This window comes from Bombina bombina, chromosome 8, assembly GCF_027579735.1.
Source record: "Bombina bombina isolate aBomBom1 chromosome 8, aBomBom1.pri, whole genome shotgun sequence".
Lineage (NCBI taxonomy): Eukaryota > Metazoa > Chordata > Amphibia > Anura > Bombinatoridae > Bombina > Bombina bombina.
The window spans coordinates 239,523,363-239,546,841 of NC_069506.1; the positions used below are offsets into that span (position 1 = coordinate 239,523,363).

The following is a 23,479-nucleotide window of genomic DNA, read 5'->3' on the forward strand; positions in this document are numbered from 1 at the left end:
ATATAAAGAAATAAAGTAACTACCATAAATGCATTACAAAGTACTACTGAAAATATATCTCACCTGAGGAAGGGCATGGCTCTGATAATGAGACATCATCATTATGTTTTATAATGCAAGTACAACTTTCTATTGTATTCAGATGCTATTTCTTATCCATTCATGCTGTCTCTAATTCATAACCTGGTGTTTAATTTACATGTAATTATTTTTGTTTGTTTTTTATAATTACCTTCCCTCTTTATACCTATAATATTTATTATTTTGTATTTTGATTTATGATGCCATCAGAAATTTGTAATTACATTATAAGACCAGTGTTCTCCATAGGAAATTTTGCCAGCCAGGTGGGGGCAGTGTAATATTTTCTAATATTGTATATTTTGTTATCCAAAGCCAAAAAATTGCATAATTTTACATAAATGTATTTAATGATAATTTGTCCCATAGCAATTAAAAAAATGTTTATATTAGCTAATTTTAGCTTAATATCGGCCAGGTGATCAGTAAAATTAGCCGTGTGGTACAACTGCTAAATAGATTGTGGGAAGAATACTGTAAGACTATATTACCTTGTTACTTATTTTACCGGCACTTACTCTAAACTGATAAGCAAACAACTTATTTTAAACATACAATAAAAATAATCATTGGATTTTTATTTAAATAGCAGGAGCTGAACTGCTGGAATGGATACTGATTTCTTTCTTCAATTCATCTACAACATGACAAATATGTCCATGTCCGAGGAGGATTGGTTCTATGTTGACATTGATCATTATGACTATTTTGATTTTTGGGAAAAAGTCATATCTATAATTTGCTACAGTATCACCTTCATCTTTGGAATTCTGGAAAATGGATTGGTCATTTGGATTGCTGGGTTCAAAATTAAAAAGAATGTAAATACAATATGGTTTCTCAGTCTTGGTGTTGCAGACTTTACACTTAATGCATGTCTACCACTCCTAATAACACAACTGGCTATGAACTATCACTGGCCTTTTGGCCGTATAATGTGTAAGACTGTGTTCACTGCTATTTTCTTAAACATGTCAGTTAGCACTTCCTTCTTAATGATCATCAGTGTTGACCGTTGTACTTCTGTAATATGTCCTGTATGGTCAAAAAATCATAGAACTTGCAAGTTAGCTTATATTATTCCTGTTGTTATTTGGCTGTTTTGCCTTATTGTCAGCTCTCCGAATGTATCTTTTTATGATATTTACAATGGTCAGGATGATATCTCTTACTGCCATCCAGCATATGTATCATGGCAAAACATTAGTGCTTTAGATTATGACACAATGACACACAGGAACAATGCTATGGTCATAACTAGATTTAGCTTCATGTTTCTGGTTCCATTTGCAAGCATCTTGCTTTGTTATGGACTGATTATTTTAAAGGTAAGAAAAAGGAAGAGTCTTTCTGCTTCTGGTCGAACATTTAAGGTTATCATTGCAATCGTATTTGCTTTTTTTATCTGCTGGTTCCCTTTCCAGTTTTTGCCTCTCTTGGATACTATGGACTTTAACATTGATTCTCATGTCAATAACTTTGTTCTTCAACTTTTTAGTTGTCTGGCATTTTTCAACAGTTGCCTCAATCCAATGCTATATGTATTTATTGACCGTGACTTCAAGAGAAGCTTGTTTAAGTCTATTCCATTCCTAATAGAAAGCACCTTTAAGGAGAAATGTGACATTGATTCTGAAAGTCAATCTAATCAGACCAGGGCGGAAACTGAACTAGAGACTTTACATACAAATAAAGGTGACTAATTTATTTTGAACAAATTGACTATAGACTTGGCTTTGTACATAACCTACTAACTTTCAGAAACATAAAAGGAAAAAAAACATCTAGAATTATAAAAAAAAGTTAAAGATAACAGCTATAGAAATGTATACACTGTCATAAAAAATGTACAATTATTGTACCCTTACGGTTAGAAAAGTTTGTCACTGTGGCAGTACCCTCAAAGGTACACCCGCTGTACCCTTTTACATGGTAACATATTAGTAGAGTGTACCTTTCAAAGGCAACTATGTACCTCAGTGCTATGGTAACATAATGTACCATTAAAAATGTTGCAAATTTGGCCTTTTAAGGGTACTGCCCCAGTAGCAAGCCCTTTGTATTTCATGATGACAAATTTGTACTCAACACAGCATATTAAAATGCCTAAATTCTATTCCACCAAATTTATTAAATAGCATTCAAATATACATTTACGTACTGTGCTCTTGATCAGAAAGATAAGTATATAAATATTTTTCTAGCTTTAAATGACAGTAATTAAAAATACAGTTGCCATGCTGAATTTGATGATTTTGCAAAGTGCAGACAAATAGCAAGACCCAAGACTCTGCCACTGGAATTCCTGAAAGAACCAACTGCTCCCAAACAAACTACTTATAATACTTTATTTCACTCGGGACTAGACTCTAACAACACCATTTAACTTATGGGTAACACACGCCACATAAAACAAATATAGATAAAACCTATAGACAACAACAAAATAAAATATCTCTAACAAAAGGCATGAACAATAAAACTAACAATCATACATTTTAAAGGGACAATCAATCAAAATTAAACTGTCATGATTCAGATAGAACATGACATTTTAAACAACTTTCCAATTTACTTCCATTAACTAAATGTGCACAGTCTTTTTATATTTAAACTTTTTGAGTCACCAGCTCCTACTGAGCATGTGCAGCAATAAGTGTGTATGCATTTGTGAATGGCTGATGGCTGTCACATGGTACGTGTATGCATTTGTGAGTGGCTGATGGCTGTCACATGGTACAGGGGGAATGGAAAAAGACTTCACTTTTAAAGTTGTCAGAAAAAAAAAATCTACTACTCTTGTGAATTTCAGACTAAGTGCTATTGCATTGTATTGTTATCTTGCATTTGTTTATTATGCAAATCTACTGTGTTGACTGGTCCTTTAATTGTCAGCATATGCAAAATATATGCAAATTAGTCTTTTTCCCCAGTTTACATTTTGGTCATGAACCTTCTACCAGTAGATGGCACTGTGTTACACAATGTCCAGGAACTTTCAAACAATAGATCATGGCACTGTGTTATACAATGTCTAGGAACTTTCAACCAATAGATGGTGCTGTGCTATACAATGTCCAGGAACTGTCTACCAACAGATGGATTGTTACACAATGTCCATGTATGTGATTGGGGAATAGTCACAATTTTATTTTATTTTTTAAAACTGGTTCTTAAATAGTTCTTGTTTATTTTATAGAGTTTTAAATTATGTTTTTTCTTTGTAATTGAATTTAATATATTTGCTTTATGTGTAAAAGTTATCATCTTGATGCTCTTAAAAATAAACATTAAAATGTTTAGTGATTGTGTGCTGTTTAGATCCAACAACACAGTGTCAGTGAAGATATGGGTTGTTAAGTATTTTTTGTTGTTTTGTCTACCTCTTGCATATAACAAACAATCACTGAACATTAACATATATGTTGAATTAGTTTTGGGTGATTGCAAAATATGTGTTCAATGGATAATTGAGATCACCATCGAAATCTCTGTAGCCTAAGTATAATATAACTGTTTACCATCTTGGTAAATAATAACGCTCGGTGCACTAATTACATGGACTTGTAGGGTTTGGCAGACTTGAGCCACCCATACTCCTCAAACATTTGGTCACACATGTGATTTTACATTTTTTGGGGGGTAAAATGGTACAGACATGGACCATTTCATAGTTGGAAACATAGTTGTACCTTATTTACCCCTAAATGGCACATTTTAGTTCTTTAAGGTGTAATTTTCCATTGAGGGTACAACCATAGCAGTTGTACCCTAAGTGTTCACAAACAGACCTTAACTGTAAAACCTTTTTTTCTGACAGTGTACTGTACATGTTATATTTTTACAACTAAAGAGACAAAACTAAACATAGAGCATGTATAGTATCTCACAAAAGTGAGTACACCCCTCACATTTTTGTAAATATTTTATTATATATTTTCATGTAACAACACTGAAGAAATGACACTTTGCTACAATGTAAAGTAGTGAGTGTACAGACTGTATAACAGTGTAAATTTGCTGTCCCCTCTAAATCACTCAACACACAGCCATTAATGTCTAAACTGTTGGCAACAAAAGTGAGTACACCCCAAGTGGAAATGTCCAAATTGGGCCCAAAGTGTCAATATTTTGTGTGGCCACCATTATTTTCAAGCACTGTCTTAACCCTCTTGGGCATGGAGTTTACCAGAGCTTCACAGGTTGGCACTGGAGTCCTCTTCCACTCCTCCATGATGACATCACGGGTTTAGGTCTGGAGACAGGCTTGGCCAATCCATCACCTTCAGGCCCGGTGCTTGCATAAGGCAGGTTATGCAGCCACCTTAGGTCACCTCAGCAGGGGGGCGCAAAGTTAGAGAGCGGCAATGATATTTAAAAAAAATAAAAAAAACTGTGCACATAATGAGTGAGTCAGTCTGTGTCATGTGGCTCGCTTCAGACACAAGTATTATGTGCTGCACTTGTGAAGTAGTGGGAGTTTGGTCTCTAGCCCTGGGTGTGTGTGTCACTGTCAGTGCGGCTCTGATTAACTCCGCCCTTCTCAGTAAGGATTCATTGCAAGTCACTGTCAGTCAGTGTCTGACAGAGTGTGAGTGAGGACGTGGGAGGAAATGGAATCCTTGCGGTAGGAAATGGAATGATCCTTGCTTCATCTCTCATTAGAGTCTGAGAGTAAGTCAGTAAGTGACTATGTCTGTGATCTGAAGCTGATGTAGTGTATTGGGGGGTGGCAGCCGCCAGCAGCAGCCATCCATGAAAAAGGCTGCAACAGTGATGTCTTGTTTATGTTGGGAAAGCAGCAAGCAGGGAGGGACTCAGAGGGAGGAAGCTCAGGCAGTGCCGGTCACTGTGCTCTGGCCGGCAGTTCACAAATAACACTGGTGGTCATAAACTGTTCTGTTTATCATTGGGTCTGGAGGCAGCAGGCACTTCTGGCAATCAGGAAGTGTTTGAGTGTCAGTACTGACTCTGAGTAAGTTGAACTTGCGGTGCACTAAGGGTGACCGGGTGGGAGAAGGTGCTGCTTTGACTGAGGCTGCGGTGCATGAGAGTGGGCTTCACTTGCGGTAATTAACTAGTTCATGATGTTCCAGTGTTGCTTAGGCTGAGCTAGCTACAGCTCAGCAGAGGTGTCCTTGACTCACTGACAATTCAGTGTGCATAGTACACATAGGGTAGAGCTGCATATGTGATTACAATACAGTGGCATGTGAAACAATAACTTATAGAAATATAGAGTATATTTGTGCTGAGCATCACTTCAGTGTTTTTATCTTCTAACTAAAATAAAGGGTTAACATTGTGTAATTTAATATGAAGGAGTCTCACTTAAGAGTCATATAGCTTCAAGGAGATTTATAATGACATGTTGGTAAAATGTAGCCTAAAGAAAAGCTGCTAATCATATTGTAGAACATTTGTTTATGTAACTTACACAAAGGGGCTAAACCTATATATATATATATATATATATATATATATATATATATATATATATATATATATATATATATATATATATATATATATATAGTGTGTATGTATGTATATTTATGTATATACAGTATATATATATATATATATATATATATATATATATATAGATATATTGTATATACATAAATATACATACATACACACTACATATATATATATATATATATATATATATATATATATATAAATACACACACTATATATAACTTAAAATTGCATGCTCTGTCAGGGGTAGCTCTCATGGAATTCTATTAAAAAGAGGGCTGTCCCTGAGAATGGCGAGCTGTCTCCCATAGAAATAATGAGAGCTCTCTGCTATGTAAAATATTGCAATAAGGAACAAAGTACACAGGAAGAATCCGGTGTATGTTTCAACTTTAATATTACACCTAATATAAAACATAATACACTGGTTTTAGCGCACTGTACCTTAAAATCGCTGTAATTTTTCATGCATGCATTTTTCTTTCAGAGTATTTAGTGTTTTGAGTATTTTGATTAAAAGTAAGATCTGTAGAGGGAAAATGTTTACAGAATTAGGCTGGTATTTGAGAGACAAATTTTATATAAGCCCATAGAACGCCCACGATCAAACCATTTTACGAAAAATAATTATGCTTTATATTTTATACTTTTAAGTACAAATGTGCATGTTTTTTTTTTGCACATCCAGTATTCTTCAATTGAAAATTAAACTGTGCATATTTAATACAATTTATACCTTTGGAATTTAAATACAACTTTTACATTTTTGATAAAATTCCATTTTTGGTTGAACAATTTTGTTATGTTTCTGCTGCACCTTAACAAAATAATTTTAGGTGGGAATTTTAATTTAACCTTAAATTTAATTTTAGATAGAATGAAGGGAATGTGGAAACAGGTTCCAACTAATAAAAAAACATAGGTTAAAAAGGAAAAGAGAAAGCACAATACTTAAAAATTTGAAAAAAAGACATAAAATTACAAGATATATGAAGAATTATGAACCCGGATGTCAAAGAATACTCATGTTTATCTAAATATAAGCATTCATTTTCTAGAATTGATCTCTTTTTGGTTTCAGTGTATAGGATTAACCAAATTCAGGAAGCCAAAATTGATCAAATTACAATATCAGACCATGCCCCTATTATTATTGCATTAAATATATCCTCTCTTAAGCAGCCGGGTTTTGTCTTCTTCCCCAAATATATTTTAAATAACTCCAAATTTGTAACTTTTTTGAAAAATAAAATAAATGGACAGAATGTTATTATTATCATTTATTTGTATAGCGCCGCCAAATTCCGTAGATATATTTTTATATAATTTAGTGGCATAAGGAAAAATTGAATATGATAGTGCTAACAATTATCGGAATAAAACTAATATTTACTGGGACACAGCCAAAGCAGTACTCAGGGGAGAGATTACAGCTTTCGTAATCAGGATGAGGAAAATAAAGAATCAAATGAAACAGCAGGTAACCAGTTCATTAATTAATGCATATTCGAGATTCCTAGAGTATAAAACCAAACCCAATTGGAAAAAATATACTTTTGCGAAACAGAATAGGGATAATTTTTTCATACAGAATGAAATCAGAGACAATATGAAAGCATGTTCAAAATTTTTTAGATTTGGTAATAAATCTGGGCGGTATATGGCTCAACTAGTTAACAATCAAAAAAAGACTACACTAATATCTAAATTAAAAGTTAGAGATAAAATGATAACTAACCGTGGAGATATACAGAAAATATTTTATGAATATTTTGAAAACCTTTACTCACCGTATCCCCTAGATGAGGAAAAAAAATATAAATTTTGGAAAAAAAGAAATGTTCCAAAAATAGACATAACCCAGTTAAACTCAATGAGCCCCTATTAGAAACAAAAATAATACAAACAATTAAAAACCTGTCTAATAATAAGGCAGCTGGTCCCGATGGAATACCCTCAGAATTCTAAGAAATCTTGGTTAATGAAATCTCTCCCACACTTAAACTTCTCCTGAATAAATTTTGGAAGGGACAACTTACTCCCTCAATGGATTTTAACAAATCTATAATAACTATTTTTTCCAAAACTAGGGAAGGATCCACAATTATTAGAATCATATAGACCAATATCACTATTAAATATTGACTATAAAATAGCCACAAGCATTATAGCAAAAAGACTACAGTTAATTCTGGGGGGATTGGTCCATTGGGATCAGACAGGCTTTATGAAAGGCCGTTCATCCAAAATTAACCTAAGAAAACTATACTTAATAATTTCAGATACTTGGTACAACAAGAAATATAATAATAAAATATATAAAGAAGACTCATCGGTAATAACTTTAGATGCTCATAAAGCTTTCGATTCAATCCTTTGGGATCATATATTCACAACTCAACTAAATTTGGTTTCTCAGGAAATTGTTATAAAATGATTGAATTACTATATAGGAAATCCCAAGCAGCATTAATTATAAATAAATAGAAAACAACATGTTTTCCATTACTGAGGGGGACGCGACAAGGATGTCCTCTCTCCCCCTTAATTTTTAATCTGGCTTTAGAACCATTGTTAATAGCACTGAGGGGAAATATCCCAGGAATAACAATCCAGGGCAAGGAGATTAAAATGGCAGTATATGCTGACGATCTATTTATTTTTTACCAGACGATCAAAGGCAAATTTTGAATTAATCTGTCAAACTGTGGAAATGTTTGGGTCTTTCTCAGGCTACAAAATCAATACAAAGAAGTCAGAAGTTTTATGGATTGACAAAAGGCCAGATTCAGATACTCAAACTTTTAAGGAAATAAAGCATTCATTAGTTTATTTAGGGCTTAAGTTCTCTACAGACCCAGCTGAAATATATTCTTTAAATATACGGGATGCAATTAGGATATTTTCAGAAGTGCTCAAACACTGGGAAACCCTACCGCTCTCTCTTTATGGCAAAATAAATGTATTTAAAATGATAGCGCTACCACGACTACTATATGTTTTTCAAAATATACCACTATTAATAAAAATATGATATGAAAGCAATAAATTAATGTATTAAAACTATTTGTGGGGGAAAATAAAGTAAAATTAAGCTATAAAAATTAACGCTTTAAAAAAAATATATAGGAATGGCTCTACCAGATATATCGTTATATAATTTAGGGGCAGTAGGAAAAATTGTAATTGACTGGTTACTGGAAATAGGCCATTTTACTATGCTAGATGTCGAATCCTATTTAGTTGCACCCCTTTATCTTAAAAACAAAGTCCACCTGGAGATTAAAAATCTTCCAATATACATTAAGAGAAAAAAATTATTGAAAGATCCAATAATAGCATGGTATAGAATTTAAAATTTAAAATTTGCAGTATCACATTCCTTTCAATTAAAGGATATCAGGATTTTCAACTGGGGTTCCTTTCCAATGTAGGCTCAATATGAAAATAATATAATTAATATGACACAGTTAGTAAATAGGGACCAGGAAAAACCCAAAGTTTTAGATTTTGCATCTACCCAAAAACAATTTCATCTTAAGAAGGAACATTACTTTGCATATTTACAAGTGAGAGATTATTGCTTGAGACTCATAAGATTAATGGCATTGGCACCCGTGATTAATGCCTATAAAAATAAACTATTTTCTATCTCCTTGTTTTACAGAATTATGAACAACATAGATTATGATAAACACTTAGAAAAGATTATAGTAAAATGGAGAGAAATGAATTTCCCTGCTTTGACAATACAGATAATTCTCAAAAGTATAGAAAAGGTTGAAGAAGCTTCTCTTGCAATGTCGATGCGTGAACAACATGTTAAAATAACATGGATGACATATATTACGCCAGAAATGATATCTAATTGGGGCAATAACCAAAGGGGACATAATTGTGAGAAATGTAGATTGAACAAAACAAATGTAATACACTGTTTATGGATATGCCCAAAACTACAAAATTTTGGAGAATGGTGTTTCATTGGGCCAATAAATTATGTAATATGCAGTTGACTCTACAAGCAGAACACATACGGCTAGATTACGAGTTGTGCGTTAGGGTAAAAAAGCAGCGTTAAGAGGTCCTAATGCTGCTTTTTTACGCCCGCTGGTATTACGAGTCTTGAAGGTTTAGGGACACCGCAAACTTCTTTGGCCTTACCGCAAAATGACTTACGTAAACTTCGTAAAGTCTTTTTCTATGGGACTTCCATAGCGCTGATATTATGAGTCTGTCCTGGGAGGCCAAAAAGTGAGCAAGATCCCTAACGCATTTAACAGTCAATAGTAATGAGTTTTATGGTACAACGCTGTAACATAAAACTCATAACTAAAGTGCTAAAAAGTACACTAACACCCATAAACTACCTATTAACCCCTAAACCGAGGCCCTCCCGCATCGCAAACACTATAATAAAAATTGTAACCCCTAATCTGCCGCTCCGGACACCGCCGCCACCTACATTATATTTATGAACCCCTAATCTGCTGCCCCCAACATCGCTGACACCTACATTATATTTATTAACCCCTAATCTGCCACCCCTGACATCGCCGACACCTACATTATAATTATTAACCCTTAATCTGCCGATCCGGACACCGCTGCCACCTACATTTTATGTATTAACCCGTAATCTGCTGCCCCAACGTTGCTGCCACTATATTAAAATTATTAACCCCTAAACCTAAGTCTAACCCTAAACTAAATACTTACCTGTAAAATAAACCCTACGATAGCTACAATATAACTAATAGTTACATTGTAGCTATCTAAGGGTTTATTTTTATTTTACAGGCAAGTTTGTATTTATTTTAACTAGGTAGAATAGTTATTAAATAGTTATTAAAGTGAAGGTAAAGTTTTGTTAACCAGCAATCGTATGTATGATCCTTTTTACTAACGCAACACCAGTCGCTAGGTTTGTTTTTAATTTTTTTTTATGTATTTAGTTATTTTTCTAACTATAGTTTTCTTACCATTCCCTGCAGATTCTCCTCCCATCCTCCATCTCCGGGTTTCTGATACTGTGATGTATAGAGCGGTCCCACCCACTCTATACATGTCTACTCAGCTTGTGCACATCGAGCATGGAATAACCGCGCATGCGCATTATTTTTTGACATTGATCTTTGCACATGCGTTAATCGCGGTTGTTGCTCTCTACTACTGTTTTAGACGTACCAATATAACAGAAAGAGATGCTTGCGGTAATAGAAGCGCTACTATAGTTTAAAATTTGTTGCAGTCTGAGTTCCTATGCTGTCCAAACTATGCCCACAAAGTCAAGTTCATACTGTGCATGCGCAAAACGTGGACACGCGCGCTTGGCAAATGCGAAGTAGAAGATGTCACGCATGCGCATCTAGACCCATCTGAAGATGATGTAAATTGACGGCCGCCTTACGGCCAAAGAATCAATTGGATGGCTGAACAACGTGATCGTTGTTTATATAAAAAAAAAAATGTACGGGTTGATTTTCTGATAGCCGAATACATAGCAATAATATACGAAATCTCAGGTAATATAAAGATTTGTAAAAATTGATGAATGAAAGTTATATTTATTTGACTTGATATCAGTAATTATTTATAATAGAGCGTTTCACTTTACCTTCACTTTAACTATTTAATAACTACCTAGCTAAAATAAATACAAAAGTACCTGTAAAATAAAACCTAACCTAAGTTAAACTAACACCTAACACTACACTATAATTAAATAAATGAACTAAATTAAATACAATTACCTAAATTAAATTAGCTAAAGTACAAACCCCCCCCCACTAAATTACAGAAAATAGTAAACAAATTACAGATATTTAAACTAATTACACCTAATCTAATAGCCCTATTAAAATATAAAAACAAAATAAAAAACCTCCCTAGCCTAAACTAAGCTACCAATAGCCCTTAAAAGGGGCCTTTGGTGGGACATTGCCCCAAAGTTATCAGCTCTTTTACCTGTAAAAAAAATACAAACAACCCCCCCAACAGTAAAACACACACAACCAACCCCCCAAATAAAATACTATCTAAAAAAAACTAAGCTCCCCATTGCCCTGAAAAGGGCATTTTGATGGGCAGTTAGCTCTATTGCAGCACAAAGTCCCTAACCTAAAAATAAAACCCACCCAATACATCCTTAAAAAACCTAACACTAACCCCCTGAAGATCAACTTACCATGTGAAGTCTTCATCCAAACCGGGCCGAAGTCCTCAACGAAGCTGGGAGAAGTATTCATCCAAGCCCGGGCGAAGTGGTCCTCCAGATGGGCAGAAGTCTTCATTCAGACGTCATCTTCTATCTTCAACCATCTGGCGTGGAGCGGGTCCATCTTCAAGATATCCGACGCGGAGCATCCTCTTCTTCAGACGGATAAAAACAGAATGACGTCGTCCAAGATGGCTTCCCTTCAATTCCGATTGGCTGATAGAATTCAGCCTATCGGAATTAAGGTAGAAAAAATCCTATTGGCTGATGCAATCAGCCAATAAGATTGAAGTTCAATCCTATTGACTGATCCAATCAGCCAATAGGATTGAGCTGGCATTCTATTGGCTGTTCCAATCAGCCAATAGAATGCCAGCTCAATCCTATTGGCTGATCCAATCAGCCAATAGGATTTTTTGTACCTTAATTCCGATTGGCTGATAGAATTCTATCAGCCAATCGGAATTCAAGGGACGCCATCTTGGGTGACGTCATTTAAAGGAACCTTCATTCAGTTGTAGCGGTCGGAAGAAGAGGATGCTCCACGTCGGATGTCTTGAAGATGGACCCACTCAGCGCCGGATGGATGAAGATAGAAGATGCTGTCTGGATGAAGACTTCTGCCCATCTGGAGGACCACTTCTGCCCGGTTGGATGAAGACTTCTGTTTTTTTTAAGGGGGGATTGGGTGGATTTTAGAGTAGGTTTGGTTGTGTGGGTGGTGGGTTTTAATGTTGGGGGGGATTTGTAATTTTTTTTACGGGTGAAAGAGCTGATTACTTTGGGGCAATGCCCCGCAAAAGGCCCTTTTAAGGGCTATTTGTAATTTAGTGTATGGTAGGGCTTTTTTATTTTGGGGGGGCTTTTTTATTTTGTTAGGGGGATAAGATTAGGTGTAATTAGCTGCTAGTCAGGCCAACATTTTACTCGGAGCTTCTGATCCTACCCACTACCTGCCCACACCGCATCCACTACTCCATCCCCTCTTTGCATATGTTCAGGCATTGTGAAAACATTTTTAATATTTTTTATTTTATCCTTTAAATTAAATAATGCTACGTACAGTAATAGATTAACAAAAATAAGTGCATAGCAGTTAGCAACAGCAGTTTGGGGGTTCAGGGTGAGACAACAGCTGCATAGAAATAGGAAGTTTTTAAAGTGAGGGAGTGGAGCAATAGAGTGCTGACAGTCATGGAAGATCATAGCAGACCTGGAGACATTCTTTTAATAATCATCTCCTCTCTCTTCTCATAAATGAAATATCTTTCTCCCCTCCCTTCTCTTTTCATTCTCTCTTTTTACCCTTTTCCTTATCTTCTCTTTCCACTCTCTTTCCCTTCTCTCATATCTTTTTACTCTTTTTTTCCCACTCTCTCTTAAAGTTATCTTCCTCTACACTTTTACTTTTCGTCTCCCATCTCTCCCCAGAAGTAACAGTTTAAGCACTAATGATGTTCCAGCAGCCCTAGAGTAATAATATATCCTTGCCCTTTCTAGGATATATAATATCCCTTCAGATAATATTTTTAGCACATAGCCCATTGTGTTTGTCAATGCTGCAATAGGAGAGCACATTTTTTCACTCACTTACTTTTTACTTCACCATTAAATTTCCACTCGCCAATGGCTAGTAAAGAGTGGAAATGTTGAGCCTGTGGGGCCTATCTATCAAGCTCCGAACAGAGCTTGATGGCCCGTGTTTCTGGCAAGTCTTCAGACTCACCAGAAACACAAGTTATGGAGCAGCGGTCACAAAGACCGCTGCTCCATAATCCTGTCCACCTGCTCTGAGCAGGCGGACAGCAATCGCCAGAATTCAACCCGATCGAGTACGATCGGGTTGATTGACACCCCCTGCTGGCTGGTATATATAGACACATTCAAACACATACAAATTGCACACATACACATTTACACACTCATATACATATACACACATTAAACATGCACACACATACACATAGGAGTTAATGAACAGCTTTGCAAACACCCCTAACAAACACTACAGCACTAATACAAATACCCCTGCAAACTGCTTACCTTCTGTTTAAAACTTTTGTACCCTGTTGTTTTTCAGTCACAATGGGCAAGATTACATATAAGGCACAAGCTTCAGCGCAACTGCTGAAACCCGTAGTTTCACCTCGCACATCGGGACATCACATAAACCCCGCCAGCAGTTCATAAAGTACCATAAGTCGGTTAAACTAGCGATATCCAGAAATGAGAGTAAATACAAATTTCTGGAGTCACCAGTGACTTACGGCACTTTAGAAACTGCTGGCGCCTAAGAAAAAAAAAAAAATATATAAATCTCCCGTAAAAGTATAACCTTCCTCCCAAAAATAAACCCGACACGTAAAACCCCTATATTCACCATCAAACCCACATCGGAACTAATAACAAAAGTATTAACCCCTAAACCGAAAAGCCCCCACAATGCAATATGCCTAATTAAACTATTAACCCCTAATCCGCCATGCACACATTGCAATCTAACTAAGAAAAAACATTAACCCCTAAATCTGCCATTCACCCACATCGCAAAGTCCCTATTAAAAGTATTAACCCCTAATCTGACATTAACCCACATCGCAAAGTACCTATTAAAACTCTTAGCCCCTAATCTGCCATTAACCCACATCGCAACAAACCTTATAAAACTATTAACCCCTAAACTGCAAAACCCACACAAAACAATAATCCTAATAAATCTATTAACCCTTATTCTGCCAAACCCCTACAACGCAATAACCCAAATTAACAAACCCCCACATCGCAAATAACTAATGAAATTATTAAGCCCCCTAACCTAACAGCCACTAAATTAACTCCAAATTACATAAAATAATAAAATACTAAATTATAATTAAAATAAAAAATACTAACAGTACTTAAAAAATAAACCTAAGATTAAAGTAAAATAAATTAATCTAAAATTACCAAAAATAAAACAGTCTAACATAAATAATAAACAAATGTATCCAAAATAAAAAAAGTAAACCTAATTCCTATCAGATAGATTACGAGTTTTGCGTTATGAGTGAAAAAAATCATCATTATTTCATAACGCTGCTTTTCCCCTAACGCCGCTATTACAAGTCTTGTAGGTATAGGTTAACCGCACACCTTTTTGGCCGTCACGCAACGTCAGTACCGCACTTTTTAAAAAGTCCTTTATCAATGGGACTTCCATAGCGCCGGTATTAAGAGTTTGCCTGGGAGGCCAAAAAGTGAGCGGTACACTCTATAACCACAAGATCCGTACCGCCATCTACAGTCAGTAGTTATGAGTTTAACGTTACAAAGCTGTAGCATAAAACTCATAACTAAAGTGTTACAAAGTACACTAACACCCATAAACTACCTATTAACCCCTAAACCGAGGCCCTCTCACATCGCAAACACTAAATAAAATGATTAACCCCTAATCTGCTGCTCCGGACATCGCCGCCACTTAAAAAATGTATTAACCCCTATTCGTCGCCACTATAATAAACCTATTAACCCCTAAACCGCCACCCTCCCGCATCACTACATAAATATATTAACCCATAAGCCTAACCCTAACGTAACCCTAAGCCTAAAACTAACCCTAACGTAACCCTAACCCTAACATCCCCTAACTTAAATATAATTAAAATAAATCTAAATAAAACTTAAAATTATTACTTAAATAACCTATTTAAAACTAAATACAAACTTACCTGTAAAATAAAACCTAAGCTAGCTACAAAATAACTAATAGTTATATTGTAGCTAGCTTAGGTTTTATTTTTATTTCACAGGTAAGTTTGTATTTATTTTAACTAGGTAGACTAGTTAGTAAATAGTTATTAACTATTTACTAGCTACCTAGTTAAAATAATTACAGAGTTACCTGTAAAATAAAACCTTAACTGCCTTATACTAAAAACTAACATTACAAAAAAATAAAAAAAATAAATTAATCAAATACAATTATCTGAATTACAAAAAAAAAATAAACACTAAATTACACAAAATAAAAAACGAAATTACCCAAAATAAAAACGAATTACTTCTAATGGTTTTCAGATGGTTAAGCAGCGGTGAAGGTGGAGACGAATTACAAAAAGTTAACATCTCACTTCCACAGTGAACAAGGGGATTAATTCAAAAGCCGTTAACTGTAAGGAGGTGTGAAAGGACTATTGTATTTTTCAGTTTCATGTGACTTTGTAGTTTCTATCTCGAAAACGTACTTAACGCACAAAAAAGTATTTTCGGGAGCTTTTCTGTTGAAAGGGCATTCGGGGCTGCAGGCATTTAATGCATTAATTCATTTTGCATTGTGATCACTTGATAAAACTAGATGACAAATTCAGGCAGAAAGCAAAAATCGATATTGGGAGCAAATTGTATATAGATTGTAATCAACCCTCAAATTTGTATAATATCAAAATATTGCACATTGTAATACTAGAATAATATAACAAACAGAAATAATGTAATTAAAAAATTATGTAACAAAAACTTAAAGGGATAGTAAACCCCAAAAAATGATTTTATGATTTGGATAGAACATATAATTTTAAACAACTTTCCAATTTACTTATCAAATGTGCTTCATTCTCTTGTTATCCATTGCTGAAGGAACAGCATTGCACTACTGGCAGGAAGCTGAACACATCTAGTTAGCCAATCACAAGAGACAAATGTGTGCAGGCACCAATTAGAGCAGCTCACACTAGTTTATATGTGTGTATTCTTTTTCAACAAGGGATACTAAGAAAATGAAGCACATTTGAAAATAGAAGTGAATTTAAAAGTGTCTTAAAATGACATGTTCTATCTGAATCATGCAAGTTTAATTTTGACTTTCCTATCCCTTTAACTCAGTTTTAAAAAGCATTAACTTAAATTATCAAATTTGCTTCATTCTCTTGGTATCATTTGTTTAAAAGCATATATAGATAGATGGGAACTAGCTGTTTATTTGGTAGTTGCATATATGTCTATTGTCATTGGCTCACCGCTGTCTTCAGCTAGCTCCCAGTGATGCGTTGCTACTCCTTCAAAAAAAGATAAAAAGACAATGAAGCAAATGGGAATATAGAAGTAAACTGAAAGCTGTTTAAAATGGTATGTTCTATTTCAATAACAAAAGAAAGGTTTTAGGTGTAATGTCCCTTTAAGATAAGAAAAGCAAATGTGATGCTTTAAGAAACATGGTAGACAGAAGTGAACAAATAATCTTGTACAGATCTGTATTACATGGAAATAAACTTTCTTAAAACAACTGATAAGAGTTCATTGTTTTCAAATAGGCTGTCAGAAAACCATTTGAAAAAAGTCTGGGTATGTCGATATTGCGGCTTCCGTTAAATACCACCGCAATAAAGCATAAATAAAATAGATATCTATACATATATATCTATAGGAATATATCTATTACTAAAGATATAAATGTATAGATATCTATTTTATATTAACATTATCTCACACAGACACACCCACATACATATGCTTAGTACCAAGGGAGTTCACACTAAATACTGAAGAAGCCATTTTTTTCTGAAAAATGTTTGTTTGTTTATTTTTTATATTTTGTGTACATATTACCTGTATTTTCTGTTTGTATCTTAATAAGGAGACCGAAAAATAAATATGGCTGGTCATTAAAACTTTGCTAAAACACCACATCTAATGGTGGCTTAAGACTTTTTGCACATGATATATATATATATATATATATACACACACTAGTCCTAAAGCCCATTCACACGGGCCATTTTTTGCAGTACAGCGGTCCCACCCCTTGTGCTCTCTCCCTCCCCCTCTCTTTTGCTCTATCTCTCTCCCCTCTCTTTTGCTCTCTCTCTCCCCCTCTCTTTTGAGCTTTCTCTCTCCCCCCTCTCTTTTGAGCTCTCTCTCTCCCCCCTGTCTATTGAGCTCTCTCTCTCCCCCTCTCTTTTGTGCTCTCTCTCCCCCCCCTCTCTTTTGCTCTCTCCCCCTCTCTTTTGCACTCTCTCTCCCACTCTCTTTTGAGCTCTCTCTCTCTCCCCCCCCCTCTTTTACGCTCTCTCGTTCCCCCTCTCTTTTGCGCTCTCTCTCCCCTCTCTCTTTTGTGCTCTCTCTCTCTCGACACCCTCTCTTTTGTGCTCTCTCTCCCCCTCTCTTTTGCGCTCTCTCTCCCCCTCTCTTTTGCTCTCTCTCTCTCCCCCATCTCTTTTGCGCTCTCTCCCCCCTTCTCTCTCTCCCCTCTCTTTTGCGCTCTCTCTCCCCCCTCTCTTTTGCGCTCTGTCTCCCCCCTCTCTTTTGCGCTCTCTCTCTCCCCCCTCTCTTTTGCCCTCTCTCTCTCCCCCCTCTCTTTTGCCCTCTCTCTCCCCCCCTCTCTTTTGCACTCTCTCTCTCCCCCCCTCTCTTTTGCCCTCTCTCTCCCCCCCTCTCATTTGCGCTCTATCTCCACCCCTCTCATTTGCGCTCTCTCCCCCCTCTCTTTTGCGCTCTCCCCCCCCTTTCTTTTGCGCTCTCTCTCCCCCTCCCTCTCTCCCCCTCTCTCTCTCTCCCCCCTCTCTCTTGCCCTCTCTCCCCCCCCCTTTTGCACTCTCTCCCCCCCCCTCTTTTACGCTCTTCCCCCCCTTTCTTTTGCACTCTCCCCCTCCCTCTCTCTCCCCTCTCTCTCCCCCTCTCTTTCTCCCCCTCTCTTTCTCCCCCTCTCTATCTCTCTCCCCTCTCTATCTCTCTCCCCTCTCTATCTCGTGACCGCGGCAGGCCACCCCTATTCACGCCCCCGGCCATGCCCCTTCACAGATCAGCTAGGGACTAAAAGCCAGGTGTGTTTGTCCTCGTGCTGCCTCTACTGCGCATGACAGCTTCGGACAAACCCACTTGGCCTTTTATTATATAGGATATATATATATATATATATACATACATACACACACACAAGCATATTTAGTCATGTGTATATACATATCTCTCTCTAGGTTAAAGCCTTTTGCAGTCCTTTTTTTCTAACATATCTAAGAGCCCTTATAGTTATAACTTTTTATTGCAATTTATTTCTTTTTAATTATTAGATAGTGTTATTATGAGCGTAACTGTACTTTTAAATATATTTTGTGATGCGTTACATTTAAATCAGAGCTCTGAAGTCAGGCTATTCCAAAGTGCATTAAATTCAATTGCGCTGGAGCAAACACATTTACTTTCAACCTATAATATGTGCACTATTTCCGATGCACGCAAAGAGCAGCAATAAACTCCTTTTCACTTGTAATCTACTAGTATTCTAGCCCTTAAGTCTAACAATAGGAATTCACTCATTTCTGGGAATAACTCATGTATCACTCAGCAATAAAAATTCAAGATAGTCAATACTAATAATCTATTTTTCCATTCAATCCTATAGGCGCAAGGTTTCTAAGTGTATACATCTATGCACTTTACTTCCTAAGTAAGCACCTATCCTGACTACCACCTCTACCACTGATAAAGCTTTTATCAATCCCAACAAAAGGAAGAGATTTCAATAGGGAAAAGATGGAAATGTTTCGAAAAACTGGTGTTAGGTATTTCTGCACCAATATTGCTGTCATTGTATAAATCCCTGGTAAGACCTCACCTTAGGAATAGAGTACAGTTTTGCGGATCAATTTTAAAAAAATATATTGCAGAATAAGAAAAAGATCAGAGAAGGGCAACAAAACTTAGAGGAATTTAGGATTAAACTATGAAGCGAGGTTAGACAATTTGGGTCAGTTTACACTAGAAAAAGGGGTTTGAGATGTAATATGATTACTTTATATAAATATATTCAAGGCCCGCATACAAAGTTGGCAGAAGAGCTGTTTATTTCAAGACAGTTGTTTGTGACACATTGTCACAATTTAAGGCTAGAAGTAAGAAGATTTAATCTCCAGCAACATAAACATTTTTTCACAGTAAGAGTTATCAAATTGTGGAACATTTTGCCTAAGAGGGTAATAAATGCAAATACTTTAGATAAATTTAAAAATGGCTTAGAAATATTTCTTTCTAAAAACAGAATTCAGGGATATAATTGCTTGTGTTCTTATTGTTTAAACTAGGTTCAATAGTCAGCGTTTTTTAGTGTAAATTAGGTAGCCTCTGTATAGGTTGAATTTGATGGACTTCTCTCGTCTTTCAACCTCGTCTACTATGTTATGTTAATGTCATCTCTATGCTCTTTGATACGGTCCTTCAACATTCCTGTTATTTTCCCGACCTATATCATTTGGGCCATGAGAAAGATAGTCAACCCTGCTGTATTACAGTTGAGAAAATGACAAATGTTGTATACTCTACCATCACTGGCTGTAAATTTATTTTAATACATTTATAGCATTTACATTTGCCACACAGGAAATTCCCTTCTATATGGAAGGCTGATATCCAGTTGCTGGTACAAGGTTTCAACTACTACTGAATATGGACCAATTTGTCACATAGGTTTAGTGACCTGCATTCAGTCACTAGAGGGGCAGAAGCTATTACCTTCACTACTTGTTCATCAGCAGTCAAGTTATGCCAATTGTTTTTTTAGGATATTTCTTAGCTTATCTAATTGGTAATAAAATCTTATTATAAATCTATTTTTATCACTTATCCTTTTGTTGAATAAGTAATAGAGCTTAAGTATACCTTAACATTTGTTTGAAATGTTGTCATTTTGTTTTGTTTGTGTGTGTCTAGCCTCAGTTATACAAAAAAAAAAAAATGGACATAAATAGAGCAGAGAAGGATAGTGATGTCCTTATTTTGGACTGTCACACATCTTTCATATTTTATATTATGGTTACAAAATGTTGTTATCATCATTAAAGAGACACTCTTCTAATAACCATATTCTCACAGCTTTGGAAATAGTTGACCTGAACTCACTTCAATAATGATCAGGGACAACTTGTATTTAGTAGCCATAACAAAATCATGGTACAATGATTCTCATGACTAAGACATAGTCATACTTGGGTACAAGTTATTTTAAAATAACAGTGTCAGAAAGAAAACTGGAAGAGCTGCTCTATATGTAAAAAAAAAAATTAAAGGTTACTGAAATTATAGGAACTAATGTTGATGTGGAAAGTGTTTGCATGACAGTGGAAACTGGAGAAAAAGGGGCCTTATATAATCCTTCATTACAGGATGAATTACAGGAAAACCTGTTAATTTTAGTGGGGGACTGTAATTTACCAGGTATAGAGATTGGCATTTCCCTTTGCTAGATAATGTAGATTTTTCATACATGGGAGATTACTTGACCAACTCTTTAATAAAGCAAACTCTTATAAACGGGGTTACAAGAACAGTGGGATTTTTTTTCAAGGGTGCCATTTTAGATGCAACCATACACTGTATTAGGCATGTTGGTAAAAGTAAAAGAAAGAGGAAATCCATATGGTCTTCCAAAAAAGTAGCACATGCTGTAATGATGTAAATAAAAAAAATAAAAAAAATTGCAGACAAACACAGTCAGATGATTATTTGCAAATATGGAGACTCCAACAAAAAAGACTAAGCAGTTAATTAGGAATGCTAAAGCTCATGCAGAAGGGAAAAAAGCACTGTTAGTGAAGCATGGGGACAAAATAGAGAAAAGCTAAGGTTGGAACAGTAAAATTGAAAACAGTTGATGGTAGAATATTTAAAGGAGATAATCAAATTGCAGATTGTCTTAACGATTACTTCTGTTCTGTCTTCACAAAAGATTGTGAAGATACAATAACTACATTAAGGGATGCTACTAAAATGGAAATGGGTAGACATGCGCAGTACTAAATCATTTATTTCAGACCCAATGAACGTAAATGTTGTCTTGCTGCAGGTGGCACACTGTTGCCTTTAGGATACCTGTTCCTATAGAGCACTGGGGAGCATTGCTAATCTGACTCTTCTTCACAAAGTAAAGGGCCTAATTTTCCTAAAAAGAATAATTTTTCTTAGTGAAAAAAATAGGAATTTGAAGTGTTCCTAACGCACTTTTAGCAGTTGATCTAGCACAATTTTGGGTTAGTGCATGAATTATAAATAAAAAAGGCCTTCTTTAGCACACCCCAGGGAAGTCTATGGGGACATAGAGGGCAGTTGTGATATTAGAAATCCTGAAATTAGCGAAACCTGAGTCTTTCACTTATACGCTAACTTTTAAATTTCAACTTGTAATACCAGCGCTAACCCGACAGCTTTAATTTTTTACCTTGAGCTCATAAGCAAAAAAAAATTAACTTGTCCACAGTGAGTTTCTTACGCCACTTTACAGATCACTCAATATGCCTCATCTTGAATATTGTGTGCAGTTCTGGAGGCCATATCTCCAGAAGGATATAAACTAAGTGGAATCTGTTCAAGGGCTTAGAGGAGAAAAGAGAACATGGGGCCGTGATTTCAAGCTGAAGGGTAGTAGGTAATGGAATAATTTTCAGAAGTACTTTTTTTTTTTTTTTTTTTTTTTATAAATTTTATTTTTATTGAGGGAAAAAAAAAAAATTTTGCTCACAGTAAAATTACAAAAGTTCACATATAACAGGTTCAGTAGCTATTACAGATTACGAGGTACTATTCTAGGGGAGCAAACCAAAACTTCCCTCATTTTTATCCCAGTCTTCAAATATAACAGTAGAGGCCACTTTTGGGCCTTAATGGAGTCAAATAGGCTGGGGGTTGTATTGAAGGTAGGTCACTTATGGACCAGAACTACTCGCACATCCTCCTATGCCGCAAGGGCCGCGTGGGTCCAAGAATGTAATAAAGACAAAGAAGGTTGGGGGATGACATAAGGATATACAAAATTACCATAGGTTGTGATGAAGCTCAGAGAGCTATTTAAGGCTCTCCGAGCAGAGCAGAGACTACTTAACTCTGCCAAATAAACAGAGGATAATAAGGGATAAAGGAGCAAAATATACTATATAAAGGGGGTAACTGTGCCTCTATGATCACATGTGAGACAAGCTTGTTGTGGTCGCTCCAGGGCTTTTAATGTAAAAAAATAACAGTGTTATAAGGGCTTACACAGGACATACACCTCTATCTTTAGTAGTTCTAATATAAAGCTGTTTACTACAGTCTTCAAGAAACTCATGCTACTCTCTATTTTACTATGAATGAGTCTCATTCGCACTATAGGGTAATGGTAAGCTCTCTTATCACTATATACAGTTAAATATCCCCAAACATTCAGGCTAGCATGCAGTTATGGGAACTTACTATCTACTAAGATATGCCCTATAAAATACAAGGATAAGTTGTTGTACATGCATCACTTGAATATTCTATGAGTCAACCCCCCCATACAAGGGGTTTTCTTGCATATGATATTTAGGAGACTATAGTAATTAATTAGAGTGTAAGCACTGTAAGTTATAAACCAGTCCCCAGGGCCAGTATACATAAATTACAACATCAGACAGCAAAGTCTTCATTAGCCTGGGGAGAGATAAAGAACCCAATGTTATGCCCAGCTGCACAAAAAAGTAGCTAATAGTATTAAAAAATTAGAGGAAAAAAAAGAGAACACAGATGACAAGGCTGCTGCAAAGAGTCAATTAAATCAAGTCCGCTTTAAAGTTCAATGCATAGGCCCTCACGGAATTCTCAAGGCTAACCCACTCCGGTTTTTATTATGGCAGCAGCACATGAGACATTCGGGCCAACATTTCGGAGTAGGGCCGTTTTACAATTTAGCACTACGGGAGATTCAGTGAGGGT

At 35.8% G+C, this 23,479-nt stretch overlaps 1 protein-coding gene across 1 annotated transcript; it reads left to right on the top strand.

Annotated features, from left to right (window-relative positions):
• Positions 1 to 725: 725 nt before the first annotated feature.
• On the top strand, positions 726 to 1,934 carry LOC128638965 (formyl peptide receptor 2-like). The gene has a single exon (XM_053691107.1). It carries the CDS (start codon positions 726 to 728, stop codon positions 1,782 to 1,784), a length of 1,059 nt encoding a protein of 352 aa, XP_053547082.1. The 3' UTR covers positions 1,785 to 1,934.
• Positions 1,935 to 23,479: the final 21,545 nt, after the last annotated feature.